Here is a 27,439-nt window from a genome sequence, read left to right as displayed (position 1 = left end):
TAGTTTAATAATGCAGGGTGTACCATTAAGTATTTTTCAATAGTAGATCATGGAACCAATGGTTGAACTAAGAGTCAATGCCACAGAGTTTTGAATGATATCACATACAAATTGTAACACAACATTAAGAAAGAAATAGAAGAGAATTGCAAATTAGCATCATGATCATTTATCTGTTAGATGCTCTTCTGGCAGAGTTCAAAGCAAGGTACAAAACGACTAATGTTGCAGTATAGTCGATGGGTATACAGTGGCTAAACGAGTGTTACCGCTTGCAGAGATAAAACAAGGATTCTAATCACATAAAAAATAACATTTAGTTATTGGTTAGACACTGACCATTGTACCATATATATATAAAAGCATAACTAGTAAATAATGTTAAATGAGCATGCAATAATTCTGCTTAGTAGTATGTGAAATCTCTTTGGCCTTGAGTAACTGCCAAAAGTTGCAAGAGTGAAAACTCATGCCCCACCCCATTACCACTATGTAAACAGTTTATACGAAAACAAAGAAAAAACTAATTCACAGAATATATTGATCACACCCTTTCCCCAAAGACTATTAATACAAAACTGCAACTCCTTAGATCGGTCATAGAAGCAGCTTATCTATGAGTACTTTGACTATCAGGTAGGTTTGCATAGGCTGAAAATATGCTTGTGCATTGTCATGTGTCCTGTTGAGAATTTACCACTAAATGCTTATTCTATGCTATTGAACAATCAATTATTAATCTTCTCTTCTTATAAATATTCCCTTATGTATATTTAAGTTTATATCAATCCAAACAGAGAGGATATGTTAAATTCGTTAATTATTGTTTCAATAACGAAGTATTAACAAATTATTAGGAACATACACCATCAGTAATAGTGCAAATATGATTTAATCCATCGCCTCTCGCCACACAATGGGCCGCAGGCAATTTCAGCGATTAGTCAAGCACTAGATGTATAATCATTTGGTGTAGTTCCTTGTCTACTCAAATTTTATTCAATTATATTTAAAATCATCATTTTATTATACCCCAAAACCAAAATTATTTAATAAATCCTAAGATTTGCAAATTTGTATATTACTACCACTACCACCATAGATTTTACTTTTATTTCAAAACTGTCCCTATCACCATTATTCTAGTTTTATTGTACCATTAAATCCTAAGATTAATTATACTTAGCCCCACTGTAGATATTTGTTTCAAAACTGTCCCGACATGGGCCATGTTTCGACTGTTTCCAGTCTTCTTCAGGGGATGCCTTGTATCTTATTTTCAACTTCAAAATCAGTTTTGCCTTTCCAGCACTAATCATTCAATTTGACAGGTTCACTTCTGCTAATTTTCATCTGTGCAGTAATGGCGCCCGAGGCTATAGGAGGCTGAAAATCCATTTATTTTTACCATTTCTCACTGTGGGGAAGAACAGATCTCATGTAACTTCAATCCATTAGGGACAGAATGAGCGAGTCCTTGTTTATTATTATATTGTATTGATTGTTTTAAAGTAATACATAGCAAACATATATACATGCTACTACATACAATAGAAGTACATCACCAAAACTAAAAAAAATGTACTGCTGAGGCCTGGCTCTTGTGCACATAACGGGGTTACGTGCACGGCTGGGCCCCTTTTCAAATGCGTGCGATGCGTAACCCATGTGTTTTACGCGCACAGGTCAATAAAAATCCAGCCAATTTTTGGTTTCATAAATACATTTTACCAGGGGAGAAAAAGGAGCAGTCTAGGGTTGTTCTAGGGAGGGGTTCATAAGTACACGCAATAGGCGCTATTTTCTAAGAGATATAAACGTATCCATTACCAAGCTTATTCATATATTTTTACACCTGTTGACTTGTGCAAGTGAAATCTTACTTGTCTGCTGTCAGCAGTTTTTGGGTTGGAGGTCTGTAAGGGGATTCAGGGTGAAATGCTAGAGGGTTTAGGTGAACAGAATTGGTGGAGGTATCAACAAACCTGTGATCCCAAGTACTTGATAAAATATCTGCTTCCACTTTTAATTATGGGTGTTTATTCATGCAGTGCCATAATTATTTTGTGCTTAAAATATATACACACATGTTTAGAAAATGGGTAGACAAAGTATGCGTTTTCTTGCATTAAAAAACAAATGTGCGTATTCTCGGAATACAATTATGCAGTATTTTATAAACCATGCAGTTCCTGCCACACAGTTTACAAAATACTAGCATTAATCTCTGTGCATCCATGTATTAGAACAAATACTGTACTACAAATAGGTTTGAAAGTTGGGCTCATAGTACATAAAATCTCATAATGAAATGTATTTATTACAAATAGACACTATACTATCTAAATTATATGGTCATCAATTAAACGATAAAATAAAGGCAGTGTTAATGATTGAACAGAAAAGAGAAATTCATGACTCATTAAAGCCAATACAGACAGTGAAGGTAGACAATACAACATAGACCCATATCTAATCTACCCTTCCTAGCTAAAGTCACTGAAAGACTAGTCAACATCCGTCTAACTGAATAGCTCGACCAGCACAAGATTCTCTCCAATTCGGCTTTCGCAAACACCTCAGTACAGAAACGCTCCTAATATCCTTAACAGATAACGCACTCAAAGGGATTGATAGTGGCAACTCCTATCTCCTGGCTATGCTCGACATTTCAGCTGCGTTCGATACTATCAGTCATAACATTCTCATTAGTCTCCTCACGGATATTGGCATTACAGGAACAGCACTACTTTGCCTAAAATCCTACATGAAAAACATACACTACAAGGTCACCCTAGGCAACCATGAATCTGACCCCATTAACCTTAAACATGGCGTCCCCCAAGGCTCCTCATTATCCTCTACCCTCTTCAATATCTATATGTTACCCCTTTCCAAACTCCTCTCATACATAGGCATTACCCACTACATATATGCGGACGACGTCCAAATTCTCATCCCATTCACGGACTCGTTTCATAAAGCCCTCCAGTCGTAGGACTACTGCCTCACCTCCATCAACCAACTTCTCACAAAAATGAACTTAGCCCTTAACCCCCACAAAACTGAATTAATGGTCATCTCCACCAACCCCCTCTTTTACTCTAACCTCTCCCTACTTCCCAAACCCATTTCCCCACACGCACGAAACCTAGGTATCACGATTGACAACCAACTATTCTTAAAACCATTCATCAAAGCCACCCTAAAAGACTGCTACTTCAAGCTACACGTTTTGAAGAAATTAAGACCCCTCTTATACCTCACCGATTTCCGCACTGTGCTCCAAACCATCATCTTCTCCAAAATCAATTATTGTAACTCCCTCTTCCTAGGCCTCCCTGCCTCTACCATCAAACCCCTACAACTCCTTCAGAAAGCCACAGCCCGAGTCCTAACCAACACTCGCAAGAATGACCACATTAGGCCTATACTGAAAGATCTTCATTGGCTTCCTATCAACTGGAGAACACAATACAAAACCTTACCCCTCATACATAAGTCCCTTGTGAACGAAAACTCACAATGGCTTCAAGAACCTCTCCAACTCCACTCCTCCAACAGACCTACACGAACTGCACACCAAGGAATCCTCCACTTACCCGCCCTTAAGCTTACAAAACATGCCTCCACAATGAAGAGAGCGTTTTCAATAGCAGGCCCTCAATTTGGAATGTCATGCCCCCCAATCTCTGCATAGAAATTAAAAAAAAAAAAATGTAAAAAACATGGCTGTTCCAACAGGCCTTCTCCTAACCCATAGTACCCCACCGCCGTAGAAAGCATAATTAAACCCTATTAAGCTCTTGCCTTTAACTTGTACATACTCTTGTTTTTCATCTCCTTATCTTTCCCCTCCATCCTAACATATTTAATGCCTAACATATTTAATGCCCTTGTTACCATGTTATCTTATTACCATGTGGTCCATGTAATTTATTATTATGTGATGAAAGTTACTTGTTTCTTATGTGTTCCATGTAATTGTTTTGCCATATATTTAGGCTTTCGTTTTCTTGTTCCCTGTAAACCGATACGATTTGAAAACGGTTATCGGTATATAAAAACTATTAAATAAATAAATAATGCATTTTAATCTATCACTCTGATTAAGGACAATGTCTTATTGGATTCCTCAATGGCTTCATATATTTTACTATCCAGAACACTGACCATATACTTCTTATATTTAAATAATGCAAAAGGATGGAAATCTACAAATCAGGACTGGCACAATCTGTGCCTGATGGACTGGAGTTAATTGAGAGACTTTAGGCAAAGTCAAATGTTAACTATGGAACCTCATCATTCTCAAAAGTGAGCAGCGAAGAGTAATTTGCTTTTTGTACTAAACAGAAGTTAACCTCTACACATAGGGCCGGATTTTAAGAGATACTTGCGGGTGTACATTTGTGCGCACAACCCGGCGCGCACAAATGTACGCCCAATTTTAGAACATGCGCGCGCAGCCGCGCGCATGTTATAAAATCCGGGGTTGGCACGCGCAAGGGGAGTGGCCTTGGAGGGAACTTTCCTTCCACCCCCCCCCCCACCTTCCCCTCCCTTCCCCTACCTAAACACCCCCCCTCACCTTTGTTTTACAGGTTGTGCCTGCCGGTCGAGCAGTCCTGCAAAGGCCTCTGGCCACGCCCCTGCCATGCAAAATAGGCAGGGGCCTATGCAAAATAGGCTCTGCACGCGTAGGGCTTTTAAAATCTGCCCCATAATGCAGTGATACACAAGCATGGCAAACAAATCTGGTTTTCAGGAAATTTGCAAAAAATTGCCATATAAATGGTATAAGAAGCAGGTTAATCAAATCACCTGAGTCTAGATATACCCTATCTCCTAAAACCTACTTTTTCACTAAGGATTAAAGTTTCTTAACTAGGAACAAATACTAACCTTTTTAGTAACACTGGTGCTGTCACATCCTGCTATGGCTTGGCACGTCACATGACCCCGGAAAACTGAATGAACAGAGTTGAAAAAGCTGGATTTCCCTGCCCCGACTGGTCCAATCATCAGAATTCGAACTTGCGAAATAGGGTATACACAGGTTTTATAATATTTTATGAATTCCATTAAACTTTTTCTTTCCCTGTTGGGACAAAATGAGTTTAAATTATTAGCTTAACCCCCGGCTCCTTCTTACACAAAAAGGAATGCTTTGGAAGACTTTAACATTTGTAAGTTTGAGATTTGGGGGGGGATGTTAAATGATGGACAATAGGCTAAATGATTATACTACTGTAAAAGCACTTAACTAAGTGCAGTTTTACATAAAGATGGGATACCCATACAGCACTATTATGATGTTACAGATATTTAAGATATAGCACCAACACTTTTTTCTGTCAGACTGCATGGGGTAATTTTCAAAAGGATTTGTGCTTAAAACTGGATTTTACATGCATATGCACTTTTGAAAATTGCGACGATATGCACTATTGAATTGTCAATAGGTTTTATGAGCGTAAATGGGCTTTTGAAAAATGCTGCGATATTCTACTTTTACTTTTGAAAAATTACCCCTTATGTGAGCGAGATTTGCTTCAAATTATTATTTACATACACTGTGTCCACTGCCACCCCTGAGACAGTGCACTGCCAATTTTTAAAGGGCTTTGTAGTATAGGGCATCCCAAACCTGTCCCTGTGACTTCAGTCAGCCAGGTATTCAGGATATCCACAATGAATATACATGTGATAAAGTTGCATATGGTGGAGACCCAGTACATGCAAATTTTTCTCATGCATATGTAATATGGAAATCCTGAAAACTTGACTGGCTGAGGGGTCAAGTGGATGGTGCCCTTTGCCATGCTGGCCTGTGTGGAAGAGTCTTGTGAGGCCACAACAGCACCACAGGGGTTATGGATTGTGTGGTTTGTATAAGGGAAAGCTGTGCGGCTAGTGCCCTGTGAATGATGTACATGGAGAGGACAGCTGTGGAAGAAGGATGGAGAATAATGATTGTGTAAATGGGAAAAAACTTATGTTGGGGGGGAGGGGGGGATTACAAATGTGTATAGGCTGGCCTTGCATAGCAGCAGATTCTTATGCATGCAGGCAAACATTTTTCAATGACAAAGTACTTCTAGAACAAGAGGACAGGATATGAAGCTGAATGGAGGTATACTCAGGAAGGAAATATCTCTTCAGAAAAAAGTGTGGTGGAAGCAAAAGCAGTACTGGAAGCAGAGGATAAGCATAAAGGATCCTTAACAATAGGGAAGCAAAGGTAAAGCAGGAGATCAGACAGTCTGTGGTACTGTAATGGGAAAAGGAAATGGATACATTAGACCAGCTTTAAAATCTTTATAGATATAGTTTAAATCTTTGTATTTCTCTGCCTTCTGGAAAATATCTCTCTGAACAGCAGAAGGAAATGAGCAAACTGTACTGGCACTGTACAATAGCATAGGGAACACCCCTGCAAAATAATATCCAGTTATGTTTAAAGTTATCCGGCTATGATTACCCATATAAATTTACACTTAACCGGATAGATTCAAAAAAGAATCTATCCAGTTAAGTTAGGTTCCCTTTAAAAAAAAACAACCACATCGCAGCTTGACCCCCACCTCCCTCCCACCCGAGTTACAAAGGCCCTACAGGGCTGAGTGTGCCACCCACCACCCCCCCTTCCCAAACAGGCCATTTGTTGTTAAAAAAATAATTTTTTGTTGGCCAGGAGAACCCCCTCCATCACCCTTGCTCTAATTTCCCCTTAGACGTAAAAATTGCCATATTGTGGGCACAATTTCTGCCCCTAATGCACACCCTAACCCTTTTCTTTCTCCCCCTGCCTCCCCTCCACCCCATATCTTTATTTAAAGTTGCTGTCCAGAATCACGGTAGGAGGCTACCATAATCCATGCCTGGCGCCTCTTCCGGTGCTAGGCTACAACGATGGAGACTTCCAGCTGACTCACAACAGGCCCCTGAGCCTGGCTGGCTGCCAACGCTGTTCCTGCCTCATGCCCCTCCTGGGGGCGTGGAGCACCCTCTTAAAGGGTCCCCAGGTGGGAAAACCACGGAGGCACCTGAAGATGATGTCACACACTGGGGCCTATAAGAGATCACTTTGGCAGGCCTTCCTCACCTCGGCAATTGGTTGTCTCCTTGGAGAACTGCATTGCTTCTACTTTCCTGGTTCCTGACTCTTGCTGTGTGCCCCCTAGTTCCCGTGTCTTGTTCCTGGTTCCATTGGCAGTCTGGTTCATCTTGAGTTCTTGTCTTCCTGGTCAGTCCTCCTCGTCTGTCTTCAGCACATCCTGCTCCTGTGGTTCCTCATCCTCCTCTCTTTCCTTGTCTTTGAATTGATCTTCTGGCCTTGATCTTGGTTTGGAATTCTGGCTTGACCTCAGATTGGACCTTGATGCTGCTTGACCTCCGCCTGCCACTGACCACTGCCTGTATATCATTATTGACTGACCTCTGCCTGCCTCTAACCACAGCCCTAATCTGACCCTTTGTCTGCTGCCCGCTCTGACCACTGCTTATCCTGTCTATGCTGCCTCTCCGTGCTGGGCTGCAACGTCTTCTACGCCACAGATCTTCACTTCCAGAGAGACCCGCGCCTAAGTCCATCCGGTCCCAGCACCCGAGGGCTCGACCTAAGGGGAACGAGGGCTGGTATTGGTGAAGCACCAGCTGGGCCTCTACTTCTGCCAGCTCCACCTGTCGACAGTGGGACCTGCAGGCCTCTTCCCTGCAGGTTGCGTCAACTCTACCTTGGTCCAAGGGTCCACTGCCGCAACAAGAGTATTATAATTTAGTTCAAACATATGTGGAAATATATAGGGCATTTCAATTTATTTTCACAGTTTATGAAGATACATTCAATAAATGTCATATGTATACCTCTCTCATTGGCACACTCTTTTTCTGAAAAGGCTGAAGTATAAAACCGCATTTCAGCCAAGCAATCATTAATTAGGCTATCCTGGCCGTTACCATGACACCTTTTTAAGATCCAAATATACAATTACTTAAAAATCACTTTCGCACACTCAATTGCACACTCTATACCCAAACTGTGTTGAAAGCCTACCCTCTCTGTGCTTCTATTTAGTTTTTGGCAACAATGAGCAGTCTCAGTGGCGAGAACAGGGATGAACCTTCTGCTCTGTTTGCCAGCTGCCACTTCTCACAGATTCTATGACTTATCTTACAATGATATTACTACTCTGATGTCACAGGAAAAGAAAATACTCCAAGCTATGTTTTGAATGTACTTTTAGGATTTATTAAAGCTTTAGTACCCCTTTTATAATAAAAATACTAAGGGGAAGTTTTATTAATTTTTGAGCCACTTAAGGTTTTATCCACTTCAATTAAGATAATCACCTTATATTTTTATAGTATTCTTACACCTGACTTATTACTGTATTTTTCTTTTTTACCAGACCCTCATGAGATGGTTCTGTTGCCTAGGGAAAAACTCATTTACATACTATGGCAGTTTGGAGTCTTGTGAAGCAGTGCCAAAAAGTATGGTTGGTTAGACTGAAATTCTGGACTGGACTAGGAAATTTTAATAGACTGGAGTTAAATTTGCACAAAAATGTGTTTTTGAAAATACATTTACCCCACTCACATCATTCCTTGAGGCATTCTAAGGTGCCAGATGAAGTTTTTAAATTTATAAATGGTTTTTAACCCTTTTCTATATCCAAAATGCAGTCATATTGCTCAATGGTTAAATAACCTTTCCCAATTAAATTTTTTAAAATTAAAAACTATTATTGTAATCTCTTATATATTCCCTTGGTGTTCTTTTATTGGGTTTCTCCTTTTTCACTGTTTTTAGCTCCCTTTTCCAGAATTTCAAAAGGTCAATATTTTAGGAATTTTAAAGCCTCAAAACCTCTCCTAGAGATGTTTTTGAAGTTGGTGGTGCCAGGATCACCAGGGTGCATCCCGGGATTTTCAAATTTAGTTGAGGTCTTATCTAAATTTCCCCACCTCAGTTCAGACAAGCTACTCTGCCTCCTTGGACTTACCAGAGGTACCCGCTCCTCGGGGGCCTTGCTCTCTCTCTCCTTTGTTTTTCAGGTGACAGTCTGGAACTGGTACTCGCTCCTCGAGGGCCCTCGTTCCCAGACTTGCTCCGTTTACTCTTCTACCTGGAAGTCTTCACTACCAACTATATCAGCTACATCAGTGAGTTACCATTGTTCTCTCTGAGCTTTCCCTGGAACCAGGTACTCGCTCCTCGAGGGCCTATACGTGCCAGCTCCTGGGCTTCATTGGGACATTGTGTGAATGTTACCATCTGCATTCCCTGCCTATTCACTGTATCTCAGTCTCTCCTCAGCTCAGCCTCCAGGGATCCTGACAGCTTTTCCCATGCTCCAAAATTGCAGTCATGTTACAGTCCACTCCTGCAGGTGCCGCCAAACTGCCGTAAATTCTCCAACAGGTTTAGCTGCCATGGACCCCTGGGCTGCAACCATGCCTTCAACCGCTCCTCTTGTCCTTCCCACTGCCTTATGCATATTGCACAGACTCCCAACACTGTCGTGTCAGGTGAATTACTTTTTTTTTTTTTTTTTTTAAGAGACAACTCCTTGCTCTACCAAAATAAATAAAATAAAACTTTCCTGGGTCCAGCTAGAGTCCAGCAGTAGGGAGCAGAACAGAGGACCTCAAAGGGAACCAGAACTCCTGGCTTTCAATCCCCTCTGGATGCTTTGGGCCGAGCCAGACCAGGGTTACTGAGCCCCTGCTCATCCTGCTTTACCTGAAGGACAGCCCAACAAGAAACCTAACCCCTCAGGGAGCAAGTCTTCCTTCTTCTAAATTACTTTCACTATTTTTTCTTCTCTTTGCTATATTATTATTATTTTAACTCCAGACTGCAGCTTTTAGACCTCTACCATCTGCAGGAGAGAGAGAGAAATACTGAGGGATTGCAGATGGCACTCTCTATTAAACAGCAGTATCTGAAAAGTTTTTATTCTCTGCCTCCTTCAACTGGTAGGGATGCAAAATCCACTCGTTCAGACTGATCTGGGGTATGACCAGGAATGTATATTTTATAGTTCTTGTTAATCATTATTTGAAGATTAGAAATTAAGAATGTAGTGCTCTATACAGATGTCTTTGTTACATGCATTGAAGACAGGACAACAAGTAATGCACTATCTTTTAACTGGAAAACCACAAATATATTAGACAGGATCTTATGTTGTGCTTTTAACAGGTCAGTAGCAAAGGAGGAAAGTAGTCTGCAGTCCCTCAAATATTTTTTAAAACGTTTTAGCTAAGTTCCATAAGCAGTAACAGGTGTAAATTTGTTTGCTGATGTCTTTCTGTCTTCAATAAAAATATATTAGTACTGCTAAATTCATTTAACTGATCCTTATTATACTGCTGTGCATAATCTTAGTTCTGAAACATTATATGTTGTACTGTGTGTGTGTGTGTGTGTGTGTGTGTGAGTTGGGGGGGGGGGGCGGGGAGACAGGCCAGTTATTATCCATTTTCCTTCTTCCTGGTGGTCTCTGCTAATTCCCCCCCTCCTCAAAACCTCCTCCATAGATGGCATAGTCCCGAATGCTCAGGGTTCCCTTGCTGGCCTGAAGAGTCACCTACTCCAGGGAAAACTCCCCAATGCCAATTTGGTTGGCAGAAGCCACGCAATAGCAACAATTTTTTTTCCATCCCTACCCAGACCTGAGCATGTCATCTCTATAGCATGCCTCCGAATCTAAGTGACCCTGAAAGAGAAAGGATCTGCATCTGTATCTCCTATGCCTCAGGATGCAGCACTATGGCCTGAGTCATGAGGACAGCCTGCATACATTTAACAAAGAAACAACTCACTCAGGTGTCCACGTAATCTTCCTCCAAGGAGACTCTAGAACACTTCCAATGCCTAAAGAAACAGCAAAACATTATTTAAGAGGAATTTTAAAAAAGTACTCAAAAGCAGTTTGACTTGCTTTTTAACTACGTACCTTCAACACGATACACTTCACATTCCACGAGAACTGTGTTATTTCCATGAAGTTCTGCAACATCGAATTCATAATTATTGTTTAGCGTTGTTGTTGCTTGTGCACCATTGATCAAAAGACGTAGTGAGCCTGCTCCAAAATTTGGGCCTTCGTTAGTAATATTATAGATCGCTTGGTCTGCATTTTTAACAGGGATTTTTAGAGGTGTGTTGTGGTTTTCCCCTTTGTTTAAGCTGAAGAGAAAGGCTCTCTCATCTTTTGTATACTGATTATATGAATTGAAACTCTGACTCGAATAGCCTCCAAAAACATAGCCCGTGTTGTTGTATGCCACCACTAAACAAGGCCCCTGGAAATCACACTTGGCATGAAACGCAACAGCGGAGTGACCATGGATACTTCCCTTAAAGAGGAGACTGAAGCGCACATTTTCCAAGAGCTGCTGGAGTTGCTTTTCTTCCTTCTTTGTTAGCCTGGGTCTGACTTCAGCCATCTGTTAACCTAAAAGCAGGCGGCAACATATTTAAAATCATCTTCATCTTTTGCATTTTAACCGTAACAACTTCTACCAGTTGTAGACCTCTTAAGTCATCCCACTCTGGGCAGGCTTGTGGCTCAGTTGCAGTGCTCTGCACTGCCATGGGGCGGGCCCCCACTTCAGTTCCCAGGCCAGGGCTTCGCTCCATCTGCTGGTCAGGGCTAGGATACTGCAGAGGCAAGGTTCACAACCCCTGGGAGGGAGGAAGTCTGGTCATCTCACGATGATGACACCTAGTAGCCAGATTTAGGGTCCATGACTGCAAGGTTCCAAGAGAAGTCTTGGTGTGCCAATGCCAGCCGAAGATAGCACAGTCACTGCAGTATCAAGTAGAGATGTGCTTCAGGTAAACATTTTGTGTTGGGCTTCGTTTTGGCCACTCCCCCCCCCCCCAGGAATTTCATTTTCCCCGTTGTTCGGGGTTTTTTTTTCAGGGGCACCGATTTTCGGGTTAGTGCGCACTATCGGGAGTTACAGTGCGCACTAACTCCCGATAGTGCGCACTAACCTGGCAGAGTTAGCCGCACTAATTCAAAAATGAATTTTTTCTGAAATTTCAGAAAAAAATCTATCGTTTTTTGATTCTCCTGAATCATTCCAAATTAGGCAATTTCGTTGACATTGCCTAATTCAGGAAAAAGATTGCACATCCCTAGTAACAAGGTGAGTTTGGAGGGAATATAAAAATGGGGGGGGGGAGATCCCTGGGAAGTTGCAAATGATGGGTGATGGTGCCACAGCCCAACAGAAGCTGGTTCCTACGGAGACAGAAATGGGGAGAAAGGGGCAGCCCAATTTTCATCACTGTATGGTAGAGAATAAAATGTCTGAAATAAGTAGTGTTAAAGTGGCTATCAGATGGCTCCAGATTATCAAGGAAAGTCCTGATTTTATACCACTGCATCAATGGGCTTGTAGTTTCAATGTCTCTATGTACGGCAGAGCTACAAATCCCCTGATATGATGGGGTAAAATGGAGAAATTACTTACTTGATAATTTCGTTTTCCTTAGTGTAGACAGATTGACTCAGGACAAATGGGTATAGTGTGCTCTTGATAACAGTTGGAGGTGGAGTCAGATTTCAATCTGACGTCCGCACTACATATACCCCTGCAGGAAGCTCTGCTCGTCAGTATTCTCCTTGAAAAGAAATTGTGGATATGTGTGTGTTTGAATAACTTGATTAACTTGGTTAACTTGATTAACTTGAACTGGTTGACATGAATTTTAGCTGGAGACCGCCAGTGCACTCAGCCGCGAAACGCCGACACCCGGTAACTTACCCGTGCTTGTCTTGCTCTCGGGGATTGTCACCCGAGGTTTCTGTATTATGAGGCAGCCGTGGGCGGGATACTGAGTCCATCTGTCTACACTAAAGAAAACAAAATTATCAGGTAAGCAATTTCTCCATTTCCTAGCGTGTAGCAGATGGACTCAGGACCAATGGGATGTATAAAAGCTATTCCTGAACCAGGTGGGAGGCTGCCCATGGCCCACTTAGTACTGTCCTAGCGAATGCTGAGTCCTCCCTGGCCTGAACATCCAGGTGGTAGAACCTCGAGAAGATGTGAATGGAGGACCACGTCGCCGCCTGACAGATCTCGGCGGTTTCTGCCCAGAACACTGCCTGGGCCCTTGTGGAATGGGCCTTAACTTGTAGAGGTGGAGGTCTGCCTGCCTCTATGTAGGCCACCTTGATTACTTCTTTGATCCAGCGGGCTATGGTTGCCCGCAAGGCTGCTTCCCCTTGTTTCTTCCTGCTGTGAAGGATGAATAGGTGGTCCGTCTTTCGTACGGATTCCGATCTTTCCAGGTAGTGGACTAGGAGTCTGCCGACATTAAGATGGCGTAGGCAGTGTGAGTCTTCCGAGTCCTTATTCTCGTCTGGAGATGGCAGCGAGATGGTTTGGTTTAGATGGAAATGAGAAACCACCTTTGGAAGGAAGGAGGGGACAGTGCGTAGCTGTATGGATCCCGGTGTGAATCCGAGGAACAGCTCCCGGCAGGATAGCGCTTGAAGTTCGGAGATGCTACAGGCTGAACATATTGCCACTAGGAATGCAGTCTTCAAGGTCAGGAAATGTAGGGACAGACCACGTGTAGGTTTGAAGGAAGTCCCCGCTAGGAAGTAGAGTGCTAGATTGAGATTCCATAGGGGTACTGGCCACTTTAGTGGTGGTCGGATTTGCTTGACACCTCTCAGGAAGCGGGAGACGTCTGGATGGGAAGATAGACTGATGCCGTCCACTTTGGCTCTGAATCAGGCCAGCACAGCCAGTTGAACCTTGATGGAGTTGAGAGACAACCCCTTCTTCCCTTGTCATGGGAATTTTGACTGTCCGTGGAAGGATGTCGCGGTCTTCACACCAGGCTTCAAATATTCTCCATATTCGTATATAAGTTAAGGATGTGGAAAACTTGCATGCTCGGAGCAAGGTGTCAATTACTGCCCTCAAGTATCCACTCTTCTTCAGGCGAGTCCTCTCAATGGCCAGACCGTAAGAGAGAATCGAGTTGGGTCTTCGTGGAGGATCGGTCCTTGCTGGAGCACGTCCCTGTGTGGAGGTAGACACAGGGGGTTCCCCACCAGGAGTCTTCGCATGTCTGCGTACCACGGCCTTCTTGGCCAGTCTGGGGCCACTAGAAGTACTAGACCCCTGTGGTGTTCTATCTTGCGGATGATCCCGCCCAGTAGTGGCCATGGAGAAAAGGCATACAGCAGGTCTTCCTGTGGCCAATTTTGGACGAGGGCGTTGTTCCCCTGGGATTGAGGGTCTCGTCTGCGACTGAAGAACTTGGGCGTTGGACCGGGTTGCCAGAAGATCCATGGCTGGGGTTCCCCAGCGGTCTTATCAACTGAAAGGCTGTGGATGACAGCCTCCATTCCCCTGGGTCTAGACTTTCTCTGCTGAGGTAATCCGCAGTGACGTTGTCTTTTCCCGCGATGTGGCCGGCCGAGATCCCTTGCAGGTTTGCTTCCGCCCATGTTATTAGGGGGTCTATCTCCATGGACACCTGTTGGCTTCTGGTTCCTCCCTGGCAGTTGATATAGGCCACTGTTGTGGCGATGTCCGATATGACTCTGACAGCTTCTCCTCGGAGTCTGTGACTGAATCGCAGGCAGGCTAGTCTGACTGCCCGGGCTTCCAGTCGGTTGATGTTCCATCCCGACTCTTCCTTGTCCCATTGCCCCTGGGCCGTCAGTTCCTGACAGTGGGCTCCCCAACTTCGCAGGCTTGCATCCATGGTGAGCAAGAGCCAGGTTGGTGGGGATAGTCTTACTACCTTGCTCAGATGGTCTTCTTGTAGCCACCATAAGAGCTGGGTCCGTACCTCCGCTGGCAACTGGAAGCAGATGGTGTAGTCCTGGGACATCAGGTTCCATCGTGACAGTAGGGAGCGTTGTAGTGGTCGCATGTGGGACCTGGCCCATGGTACGACTTCTAGGGTTGATGTCATGAGTCCGAGGACTTGTAGGTAGTCCCATACCGTGGGGCGAGCACCATTCAACGGTTTTCTCAACTGGTCCATCAATTTCCTTCTCCTTTTAGGGGGAAGAATGACCTTGTCCTGTTGGGTGTCAAACCGGACTCCCAGGTATTCCAGAGACTGGGAGGGCTGCAGGCAGCTCTTGGTTGCGTTGACGACTCATCCGAGGTTCTCCAGGAGGTTCTTGACTCTGGTGGTTGTCTGATGACTTTCCTCTAGGGATTTTGCCCTGATCCACCAATCGTCCAGATATGGGTGAATGAGGATTCCTTCTTTCCTCAGTGTCGCTGCCGCTATGACCATGATTTTGGTGAATGTTCAAGGGGCTGTAGCTAGCCCAAAGGGTAGCACTCGGAACTGGTAGTGATGGTCCAGGATTGCGAAGCATGGGAAGCACTGATGATCGTGATGGACCAGGATAATCATATAGGCTTCTGACAGGTCCAGGGAAGTCAGAAATTCTCCTGGCTGTACCGCCCTTATGACCGAGCGTAGAGTTTCCATGCAGAAGTGTGGTACCCTCAGGTAGCGGTTGACCGACTTGAGGTCCAGTATGGGCCGGTACATTCCTTCTTTCTTGGGGACGATAAAATAGATGGAATAGTGTCCAGTATTTTGCTGGTGTGTGGACACCAGTGTTATAGCCTTTAAGGTGAGCAATTTGGTTAGTGTGGTTTCCACTGCCATCCTCTTGGAGGGGGAATGGCAGGGAGATTTCACAAATTTGTCTGGAGGGATGCTGTGGAAGTCCAGGAAGTATCCCTCTCGAATGATGGTTAGGACCCACCTTTGGTAGAATCGGGCAAGCCTGCCCCCTATGGCTTCTTCCTGTGGATGGGTCTGTTGATTCTCATTATGGGGTGTGGCTGGGGCCTGGACCTGAGCCGGCTCCCCTCTTGTTATGTTTGTTCCGAAAGGACTGGCACCTGCCTACGGGGTGAGGTGCTTGATATGTATTCTTGTACGGTCTGAAAAGCTGTGATCCTCTGCCCCTGGATGTCAGGGGAGAGGGGCGTTGACTTCTCTTGATCTTGTCCTCCGGTAACCGAGGTCCTGGAGATTTGCCCCATTTACCGGCTAGCTTCTCCAGTTCGCTGCCGAACAGGAGGGTTCCTTTAAACGGCATTCTCGTGAGTTTCGTCTTGGATGTTGCGTTGCCTTCTGGCTGCCACAATGGATGAGATTCCCCTGGCTGAAGTGCGCACCAGATCAGAAGTCGCATCCGTGAGGAAGGATTTTGCTGGTTCTAATGTTGCGACGGGTGTGGTTGTGTTCCTGCCTGTGACAAGTATGCATGTGTCACCACGGCACATCAGGCAGCGATCTGCAGTGACATAGCTGCTGCCTCAAATGACTGTTTAAGGATGGACTCCTGACATCTGTCTTGGGCTTCCTTGAGTGCCGTTCCTCCTTCAACTGGAATGGTGGTGGGCTTTGTGACTGCACAGACCATGGCATCCACTTTGGGGAACCCCAGGAGATCTTTGGCTGAGGGTTCCAGTGGGTATAGGGCTTCTAGGGCCCGTCCTCCCTTGAAAATGGACTCCGGGGCATTCCATTCTAGGTCAATCAGCTGTTGTATAGCTTGCAGCAATGGGAAATGGCATGAGGCCTGATGGAGCCCGACCAGAAGAGGGTTCATCTTTGGCTCCGCTGAGGGGCTTGTGTCTGGGATGGCCAGCTCCCTCAGACTCCCGAACACAAGGTCTGGTAGTTCGTCTTTGGAGAAGAAACGCATCATGGTTCGGTATGGTTCCGTTCCTGGAGGGAATTTCCCCTTCCTCCAGGGAGTCTTGGTCTTCCTCCGAGGTGTCCGTGTCTAAGGTTAGGCTTTTGTCCAGAGGAGGCACGTCTCTGGGAGGCCGAGAAGGACCTGGGAAGTTAGGGTCCTCTAGTGGAGGCTGTGGCATCAGTGGCGCTGATTGCGCCTGGCGAAGGTTTGCAGACCTTTAAAGAACTCCACCCAGGAAAAGGTTCCTGGGTCTATATTGAACCCAGCGGCATTCCCCGAGGGCCCTGTCTGGAGGGCCGAGCTGGGGATAGAGAGGTCCGGGGTACTATCAGTGAATCCGGATTCCTGTACTGGCTGGGGGGGACCTTGCCCTGGTTCTCCCAGAGCTGTCTCGCACTGTAGGCACAGGGCAATAGCCTCTTCATGATGCGCAGCTCTTATGTGGCAGGCTGGGCAAAGGGCTTGTGCTTTGGCTTTCTTGGCCGCTGGTGCCATGGTTTGTGCGCGTAGGAGCATTCAACCCCGGTCTGTGCACCGGGAGGCTTAGATATGCGCTCTGGGTGCGCCGAGGCTGTGCATGCAGGCTGCAAAGATATGCATGCAGGCTGGTCTGTGCGCTTACGGAGATGTGCTCGCTGCTGTGCATGCAGCCGAACTTTTGCGCCCGGCGCTGTTGAGTGTGGCGCTATGCGCCCGGCACCCTCATGTGCCTCACTGTGCGCACAACTATTTTATGCGCCCGGCTCGCCACTGTCCGCACAGCTGTTAGGCGGACAGTACGGCAATCAAGGGGGGGAAATGGAGCCGGTGACCACGCGATTAAGATGGTGACCACGAGATTAAGATGGCGACCCCCCTGGAGGGTCTCCACATGGGAGGACCCTCAAGCCGGATCGGGGTCTAGCCTGGAAGGGGCTGCTCAACCTGATGGGACAGTCGCCGATGGGCAATCTGTGCAGCTATCCGAGCCTCGGAGACCGGAGACTTAAGAAAGTTTTCTACCTTACCTTGTCTCTACCTTACCTTGTTTTCTACCTTACCTTGCCGGGTGATCTCCGGCTGCAGGGGGAAAATACCTTCACTGTCACGTTCGGTCTTGCACCCGCTGCCTCTCAGCCACTCCCTCCTGGGGGCTAAGTCCACGCTGGAGACCGGCTGCCGGACCGAGGCTTACCTCTGAGGGACCTCGGAAATCACCTCAGGAATTCTCGACTGGGGGAGGGACCCTTAGATATCACCGCAGGAGAGCGGGGCTCATCTTGTAGAGGTAAGATTTTGGAATTTTTTTTCTTCTTTGAGTTTGGATTTTCTAACGCTGTGCAAGCGTGTATAGAGTCCCAAACTGCTATGGAGATGGAGAAATACTGAAGAGCAGAGCTTCCTGCAGGGATATATGTAGTGCTGACGTCAGATTGAAATCTGACTCCGTCTCCAACTGCTATCAGGAGCACACTGTACCCATTGGTTCTGAGTCCATCTGCTACACTCTAGGAAACCAATACTGGCTCATTCTGTACCTACTGACCTGGAACTATCGCATAGTAAAGCAATGAGACAAGACCATTAGAAGTGCAAATGTTAAAGACCCTGCATGGAATTTCTTTAGTATAAATAATAAATACTAAAGTGCAGTAATCTGAAGTTTTTTCGTAGATAAGCCCTTGTTTCCCTGCATTAAAATGCAATCTGATTATTGCCCCTCCATCCCCTTCAGTATGAGTAAAAGTATGCACCCTGAAGTACATTTTCATATCACTATGCATACTTTCTATCACCTTCCAGCTTGCAGTCCCCTGGGGAATATAATTATTGTCCTTCCCAATCGCTCAGAAGTGCAGCAAGCCGAGTGCCCTGTGCTTCTGCAGTTTTGCCCTAACTTTTGCCTTCCCTTGTCTGTTCAATATTTTCCAGGGCCCCTCATTTTATTAACAGCATGTCCGCAGACCCATGCATGTAGTTCTAAAAGTCTGGGTGTACTCTAATCATCATTTCTCCATTTCATGGAAAATATTACATCTTGGTAAATTCCTTGTATCCTAGGCAGTATCTTTTTATAGATGATATCTGTTTTGAAACAACTGCAATTTACTTTTTGATTAGTGGAGAGAAACGGAGGAGCAGACTCCGTAACCTCCAGTGAAGTAGGGAAGAAATAAAACAAAACAGGAACCAGTGTTGCCAGATCTGGCGTACAAAAATAGAGATTCCCACATACAATTTTAATCATTTATATATTTTTTTTTTACAAAAAAAAAATTATATTCTGCTATGATGGAAAATGTGTATCACATGATGAGATGGAAAAAATACATAGAAAAAATTCAATACCTCAAAGGACAGCTCTGAAACTGGGTTTAATCTTATATATTGAGAACGGTGCTTACTCTAAATACTGAGACAATCAAGAGAGGTCTGCCAGTGTGATAGCTGCTGGTGCTGCCACTAATGGACATATTCTAAAGAGGCTTCAGTACTCTGAGCAAGTTATTAAGCAGAAAGGGCAGCAGTTAATTGAACCTCAAATATCTCCAAAGAAAAAAAAAAACGGGTGTTTTAAAAATAAGATCGGTCTTACAAAAAAGGATGAAGACACTTCTGAATCTGAATTTATGAATTTCCAGAAGATAATGAAAGAATCATTTCAGGGCCAAGGGAGGCAAGAGCATCGGGAAACACAGAGCGCTGTCTGCTCTGTTTAGAGGGAGGCTCCTCGGTGCAGCCTCTGAATGAGGAGAGATGTGATTATTAATAAAGCTTAGGTGGAAAGGGGACCACGAGAGCTATTGTTTCTCCATGTACCACCTCTGTGAGCATGCGAGCAAATTCTCTTTCTTTTAGTTTTATCTGAACCAGACAAGGGGTAATCAGTATCACACACAGACAAATTCCTTGGAGTCGGGATAGGAGAGGTCGATCCCTAGTGCAGTCACGGCTCACTTCACAGACCCCCCGATTAGCAGACGCCCCCTCCGGGCATTTCCCTCCCTCCTGGCAGGAAGCAGGGAGAAGCACTGAAATTAAACTCACCCGCCAGACGAGAAGAACAAACAGCAAGCCCTGCTCCGCATCCCCTCCCTTGCTAACGTACCTTAAGGCTCACACCAGGAGATGTGCAAGATTCAGATATCAGCACCACGGAGAAAACGCAGGAAAGAACTAGAAAGCGGCTGGCCCCCACCACGGGAGGAAGGCTTCAGCTGATTGGCTGCAAGCAGGAGCAGCAGCGAGAAGGCAGCAGGGAAAGGAGGGCGGGCTCCTCACATCCTTCCTCCCTGCTCAGTAGAACCAATTGCGACTCAGCTCCGTGGGCTGCCGACGAGCCAGGGCTGGAGGCGCGATGTTTCTTTGATGTTGACAAGTTGCTTGCATGGTATTGGAGCGCCTGAGAAAAACAAAAACATTATTGTGTAACCCCATCCCCGGGTGCAGCCTACACTGCGATGGAGCCATAAAAGAATTTGCTAAGACTCTTCCGGGCTGGAACCACTCTTTCCCCCGGGGTCTGGATCCCTTGTTGGTGGGGGAAAGACTTAATTTTCAGGGCCCAGAATAAGGGGGTGACTATTCTTTCTTTGGGAGAGGTGAAATTAATTTTCCTCCACTGTGGGTGTTAATAAGTGCCAAATAATTCACTGGAGTCACTGATTGTCCAAAAAAAGGACTTTACTGGAGATAAAGCAGGTGGAATATGGCACAATTAGTCCTCAGCACCATAGGAGCTCTTTTAGTTAGTTACCTCTCTATGGGGCAGATGTAATAAGACCTGCAGTGAAACGGGCGCTGTTTTTCTGCACGTATGTTTTTTTAGTGCACCTGGCAGAAACGGGCACCTCCATGGGATGTAAGACGGGAACAGCATTCAAATGAGATACGCACAGAAAATCCGCGCAAAACAATGTCCGCACCGATATGCGCGCTGAAGGCCCTATGCAATAAACTGGCATTAATGTGGTAAGAAGTGGTATTGCACCTTCTCAGAAAATTATATAGCGAACACAAAGAATTGGTGAGACAATCTATTTCTTTATTTTACGAACTTGCAAGTACGGGTGTCATACAGAAGTAGGCACACCCTCACAGCATTATGCCTTTCAATTTTTACATTTTCAGCCTAAGCAAGCCCCCTTTCCCTCTCCAATAACTCCCTCTGTATTTTTACAAATCCCCTTTTTTGGTCACTCCCCTGCTCCTTAGCTTGTCTGTCCAGGTGATGCTCAGCTCATGCCCAACCCCTTTCTTTACCTCCCCCGATTGGTTATACCCTTATCTTCTCGGGGGTCCACTAGCCAATTACTGAACCCCTTTGTCCATGCATCTGCCGGTGTTGGTCTCATGCTTAAACACATGTCCTGTCCCGGCTCCTTCTGCTTGTTCAGTCCTGTCCCTGACTCCCTTCCCCCTTTCTCTTGTGTATGTGTAAATGCCCTTGCTAAAGACAGGTGTGTGTAGGGGTAAAGTCTTGTCTCTCTTGCCTCTTTCCAACTGCTAAGGGAGCAGCATTCCTTTCTTTCTGGCAATTGTTATTCCCATACTCCCTCCCCTGTCTGTGTTCTGCTTCAATTCTCTTCAGCAGTTTTAATCACTGCCTGCTTTTTCAAGGAGCTCATGCAGCCAGCCTGTCCTTGCTCTTATCTATTCATTTTATTGCATTTTGAAGCATCCACACGCTATTGGTCTCAAAGCACATTTCTAGAAAAAGGGGGGGTTGAAGGGGGTTTTGGATTGTGCACCTGAGCTTGTCTCTGGTAGTTTCTAACTATTAAAAAGTTTACCTAATTACTCTACCTTCTATGTTACCAAAAATATTAGAATATAAGAGAATAAAGAAATACAATTCTATTTCTATAATCTATTACCCTTTGTAAGAGCAACATAAGTGAGCCCTTGCTCACAATGTGGTGACCCATGATTGATTCTCGGTTGAAAGCCTTCTCCTTTCATAAGCCAGTAGTGAGCTAGCTAGGGGTCTAGGAATGGGGCTGAAAGTGGGTAGAGCAAGATCTAACCCCTTCATGATCCATCACAACCGCGTGTGACCTATAATAGCAGATGCCAGTGAGCGGGGGACATGCAGCAGAGATTTGGAAAGGGCTACAAAAGCGTTCAGCATTTCTGACTTGTGCCCTGTTCCCTCTGCGACCTCTCTTCTGGTTTCTGCCGCTTAATTTTTCAACCTCCCGATAGACGCTGACACTTATCTCCTGCCCTGAGCCAGGCGCTAGAAAACTTGCTTAAAAAAACCCACACTATCACCAGCGTGACTCTCTACATTGCTCATGAATAGTTAATTGCCTCCTTTGCATGGCATTAGCATGGACTCGCGCTAAATAAGCTGCAGCTTTATGAGCAAGTTTATACACGTTTTCTCCGTGCTAATCATGTTATTATATACATGCGTAAGATTAGCGTGGGAAAACATGCATAATACCATGCGCAAAAACCCAAAGCAGGTCTACCGCAGCTGATTACATTGTCCCATATCTGTGCATGGGTCTCTGCACCAGTATAGCGAATAGGGATCTGCATTCATTTGAAACAAAACTACAAAACATGATGAATAAGGCTAATTTGTTTCACTTGGGGGGGCCTCAAACTAAATCGGGGGGCCCCCGAATGAAACAAACATTATTCGTTCATTTCATTTTAAACTGATTTCAGGCCTAGGTCTAGGCCTGAAGCCATGGCCTCAGCTAGGTCATAGGCCGAGGGGGCCGTGGCCTAGGCCTGAGCATGACACTGGGGTCTCAGCAGAAGCACGGGCCAATGCCGGGGCTTCGGCCAGACCCCCAAAAATTAAACAAAAAAAACCAAAAACTTACCTTATCCGTTGGGTAGGCCCAGACCCAGGCCTGATGCAGTGACCCAACCCAAAGGCCCAGACCCAGGCCGATGTCATAACCCAACCCAGCAACCAGGTACCATCTCCAGGGCCTAGGCCCTGACCCAAGCTCAACGCTGAGACCCGACCTAAAGGCGCAACCCCAGCAGACAGAGTCATTTGGCTTGCAAGTGCTGAAGATCGAAGAAGACCAAAAGAGGTTTCCAGGCTTGGGCCTGACCCTGGGCCGAGGCCCAGGCATTAGGACCCAACCTCTTGGTCGGGACGCAGCAATGGGCCTGGGTCCGGGCCAAGGCCCTGGTGTCATGGCTTCAAGCCTGGGTCCAAGCCCCAGCCTATGCAGAGGCCCCGGTGTTGGGACCCAGCCTCTGGGTCAGGCCGAAGCCTCAGCCTTCAGTAGGCTGAGGTCATAGCAACCTACTGCTCCCTCGGCCTACACAAGATCGAGGCTTTGGCCTGGGCCTAGGCCGAAGCCAGCGGATCCCCACCAGACCAGGTAAATTGGGGCCAGGGATAATCCCAGTCCTAGCATTTATTTGGGTGGGCAGGTGGCCTCATTTTTGTTTTTTGGCCATTTTGGGGTTTTTTTAAATTGTTTGATCTGTTTTTTTTCTCACAAATGAAAATGAATCAAACAGTCCATAGACTAAAATTCGTGGGAGAAAAACCTCCCGAAAATGAAAATGAATTGTTTTCTCCTGCACATCCCTAATAGGGAAATCTCTCACTCTCCAGGTCTTGTCTAAGCGAGGTTCCCAGGTGGGCAGAGTATCCTTAGTTGGGCAGGAAAACCCCTTCCAAAACTGGCAAAAAGGTTAAGCACAATCTTATACACAGATTGTCCAAAATCCTCTCTCTCCCCAGCAGTGAAGACTCTGCCTGGGCATTCTTGAAGTTCTCAGATAATTCTTAGTCACAGTTAGGTGATATTCTCTTGTTTCTTTCTCTCTCAATCGAATCCCTGGTGATAGGAATCTTCTCAGGAACCTGCAATTCTCAGGGTTCCTCTTCAGGCAGGACAGGAAGCAGAATTATTCCTCCTGATTCTTCTAACCAAAAAGTTCCTTTTCACCAAAATTAAGTTAACACCAGAGTTGCTCCTTGTTTCGGGTCACCAGCTTACCTCTTTCCTCATTGAGGACGCAGAGGGGCAACCGCAAACACAGGGTTCCCTCTTGCCCTCAATCCAGGTGGGCCCCAGGGTCTCACAAGGCTCCTACCATGAAAAATATAAACATCCCAAACAACCCAGAGGAAAGCCCTAGCCAACCAGTTAGTGGACTGTTTGGAGCCCCTCCTGACCTTGTTTAGGATCCCCAGGCTGGGTTTGCCTGGATCCTCCAAGTAGGCCTGAAAAGCAACACAAAACAATGCTCTTACTGCCACCTAAGTCTCCCAAAACCTAAAAGCACTGCCCACAGAAAAACTTTGCAAAGGGACAGCCATTCCAGCATCCTCAAAGGGGGGGGGGGGCTGTGTTTGAATGGTAACCTCCCCCATTCACTAACCTACACTTTTATAACTAGACCAAGGGTTCACCCAGGCCTTAATGGTAACAGAAACAGGGGGGTGCTGGAGGCTGGACCTCTCACTGGGGGAGGGGGATTGTGTCTCACTTGTGGGGCATTGTAGAAGGTGAGAGAGTTTTTGGCAGCGGATGGGGGAATGATTGGGAGTGGTCCTTTGTTAAAGCTTTGCTGGAAGCTATCTTGTTGCCTCTCGGGCTGGCAGTAGTAAAAGAAAATAAACTTGACAAGATAAAGCAGCCAAGCATGCAGCCCTGACCAACAGTACAGTAGGAGTTGCAAGATGCTTTTTACTAATGCCCACTCCTCATAAGGAAAACAAAGATTTTACTATTAAAAATTTGATACAGTGGCAGGCACAGGATAAAGATGACTGGAAATGCCCCCCCCCCCCCGGCACATACTGCCCCATATCCTACTCTCCCTTCACCAGGCATCTCATGCAGCTCCTACAGCACTAATAGGCATGTTCTTTCACCACTGGTGGGGATTAGTTTTAGCAGTCAGGGCTCTGGCTAATACCATATGTTCTCAGTGTATGCAATGTAACTTGTACAAGGCCTCCAAGGGCTTGATTGTCACTCCTGCACACCTAAATGCGCCCCCTGGGCCCTTTCTTACAGATCCAGGTTGACTTTATTGAATTACCCCAATGCCAAACTTACAAGTATGTACTAACAATGTTTTGCAGCTTCTCAGGATAAGAGGAAGCTTTTCCAGTAGTAAGAGCTGATGCAATCTCTGTAGCCAAGATTTTACTAAGGGAATTTATTCCAAGATATGGAATCCCACAATCAATTGATAGTGTTCAGGGGAAACACTTTGTGAATGACATCATTGTATCATTAAGTAATGCATTAGGAATCTCTCTAAGGTTTCACACACCTTACAGACCTCAAGCCTCTGCCCTTATAGAAAATTTCAATGGCAGGCTAAAAACTAAGCTGGGCATTATCATGGCTGCAGCACACTTAACCTGGCTACAAGCTCTCCCTTTAGCTCTAATAGCTTTGTGGGCATCACCCCATTCCAAGACAGGGCTTACCTCATTTGAGATAGTCACTGGACGACCAATGGCTATTGGTCTAATGCTAAAATCCTCCACTGCTCTTATATTTTCACAAGAGGTATATCTTAACCATTATTTGTTTATGTTGCAGAAAGTTTTGACTTCACACTGGCAGAAAGTACGAGTATCTTTTCCTCCAGTGTACACTGAGAGTGTGAAAACCAGGGGACTTTGTTTTTTTGAAGATTTTTCGGCGAAAGAACTCCTTGGCTCCCAGGTGGAGGGGACCTTATCAGGTATTTTTAACCTCACATTCTGCAGTAAAATTGGAAGGACACCCTATTTGGGTACATCTTTCTCACTGTAAAAAGGCTTACAGTACTACAACAGCAGAAAGCTCCGGGACATAGAACTCTCTCACGAGGCTACTGGAACGGACATGACCCTGCTTTTGCTTCTCTGGGCAAACTGCACCGATATGATGGCCGTCACCTACAAAAGGTTTACTATTGTGTGGTGAAATATCGTCTGTCTGTCCGCACAATGGAACTTTGTGCATGAATGTTTTGACCATGAACTAAACATGACTGTTCACCTATATAAGGTTTACAACAAGATGGCGGCTCTCCCCGGGGCGCATCCTTTATACTGCGTGGACTATAAGCATTCTCCATGCTTTAACAGGACTCTACCTCGTTGTGACCACAGCAAGAGCAGCCAGTCAGTCTATGCAATACGCCAACTGTGCCCTATGGAAGCTGAGGAAAGGATTCAAGGAACCTGTCCTACTGGTTATGGATGCAACTTCAGGTGTACTGGGAACTATATTCATGATGAGTACACCCCTTTACCCATGCTTCTGTTTGCCAAGGCTTATATTGAAGAGCAAGGCTGCTCTGTGCTGGGCCTTCCTGTTGTAACTGGAAGGAAACATATCAAAAATCTACTTCACCACGTCTGAGGTAAAAGTGAATGACAGCAGACTATCAGTTTATAGTACTTCAGGACTATGGTTCTTTGCACCGTGGGGAGCAGTAAAGACTATTTCCTTCAATACTACTGCTCAGTTTTCCTTTGGATACATTATACCAGTGTCTTCTTTCAACAGAACTGATTTGCCCCTAAGAAAAGGCACAGGTCACCTACTCGATTTTTAGATGGACTGTGATACTTTCATCGTATTTTGAGGACTATTTTTCCTGGTTTAGGTGTTTTTGAACTTGAAGGTGCTTTAAAAGAAAATCTTTCTGCCATTGTGGAAGTCACTATGAATGAGACAATGAAGATTATGGGACTAATGCAACAAGAAATTAAATCTTTTAAGGAAGTAGTTTTAGATAATGGTGCTAGATGTGTTTGGCTTAGGCAGGATGCTAGGACTTTGGGGCCAAGAAAATGATGATTATTATAACTATTTTAGTGTTCCTTCTAATTTTATGTGTATCTGTTCAATGTATTGTTATGTTATACAAGAAAAGTGTTCCTAAAATACTGGTCTCTAAAACACTTGCAGTACCACAGAACGCATCTCCAGATGAAGAGTTTAGCAGATTATGCACTATGGGTGAAAGTATAACTAATTTTTAAGACAAGCAACATGCCCCTGGACAAAAAAAGGAGGGACTGCGATAATAAAGAAATATTGGGGCCATCTGTTCAATACAGATGCACCATCTGAGGTCCAGGGACCACTGCTTGCTTGTAAATTAAGGGCACTGCTGTTCTTTAAACTGTCTCTGAAGTTGTCTCACTCTTAGATAAAAGAAAGACACATGTATCGCTTTGTAGTCTTAGGGAAAACAATGAAGAGTTATAAAATCAAGGCTAGTTCAGCTTCCCAGGGCTCTGTGAAATGTTAGAAGTAGTAAAATGTCTAAACAAACATTTTCCTGTAATCACGTGACTAATTCAAAGGAGTATTGTCTTAATTACTGGGGAGAAAGATATTTAAGAATGACCAAATTCGATCACAAGTTAAGTCAGGCTCTTAGGCCTACGAGTCCTGACTTCCTTATGCATAAGAGACATATAATAAATAAGAAGTAAGAAATAAAGGCTATTATTCATAAGAAATACACTGTCTATTTTGTCCTCTGTGTCCTTGGTAAACTTTTTTATTGCAATATATATATATATATTCTTACATTCTTGACTACATGCTAAGCTGCATGGAGCAGGAACTGTCTGTTATGTGTCTATACAGTTCTGTGTGTATCTGATAACAATGTTGAAATAAGTGCTAGTATTAATATTCTAGAAAGGGCAAAACACTAACCCTCAGAATATAAAATGCATATTATGTTTCTATTCAGATCTATTTTAAACCAAAGCTCCA

The 27,439-nt window shown here is 44.9% G+C and overlaps 1 protein-coding gene across 2 annotated transcripts in view; it reads right to left on the bottom strand.

Annotated features, from left to right (window-relative positions):
- Nucleotides 1–19,965, bottom strand: part of IFI44L (interferon induced protein 44 like) — a 36,556-nt gene extending 16,591 nt beyond the window's left edge. Inside the window, exons 1-4 of one of the 2 annotated variants that reach the window (XM_029586099.1) lie at nt 19,819–19,965; nt 10,971–11,471; nt 10,837–10,888; nt 4,906–5,101 (exon numbers count right to left, since the gene is read on the bottom strand). In XM_029586099.1, the coding sequence (XP_029441959.1) occupies nt 4,906–5,101; nt 10,837–10,888; nt 10,971–11,463 (741 nt within the window). In that variant the 5' untranslated portion in view covers nt 11,464–11,471; nt 19,819–19,965. Of the gene's footprint in view, nt 1–4,905; nt 5,102–10,836; nt 10,889–10,970; nt 11,472–19,757 lie in introns of both variants that reach the window. The other variant, XM_029586100.1, reaches the window with a different exon arrangement.
- Nucleotides 19,966–27,439: the final 7,474 nt, after the last annotated feature.

The sequence above is a fragment of the Rhinatrema bivittatum genome, unplaced genomic scaffold, assembly GCF_901001135.1.
Source record: "Rhinatrema bivittatum unplaced genomic scaffold, aRhiBiv1.1, whole genome shotgun sequence".
In the NCBI taxonomy this organism is placed as follows: Eukaryota; Metazoa; Chordata; class Amphibia; order Gymnophiona; family Rhinatrematidae; genus Rhinatrema; species Rhinatrema bivittatum.
This window is presented reverse-complemented; position numbering and strand designations above follow the sequence as displayed.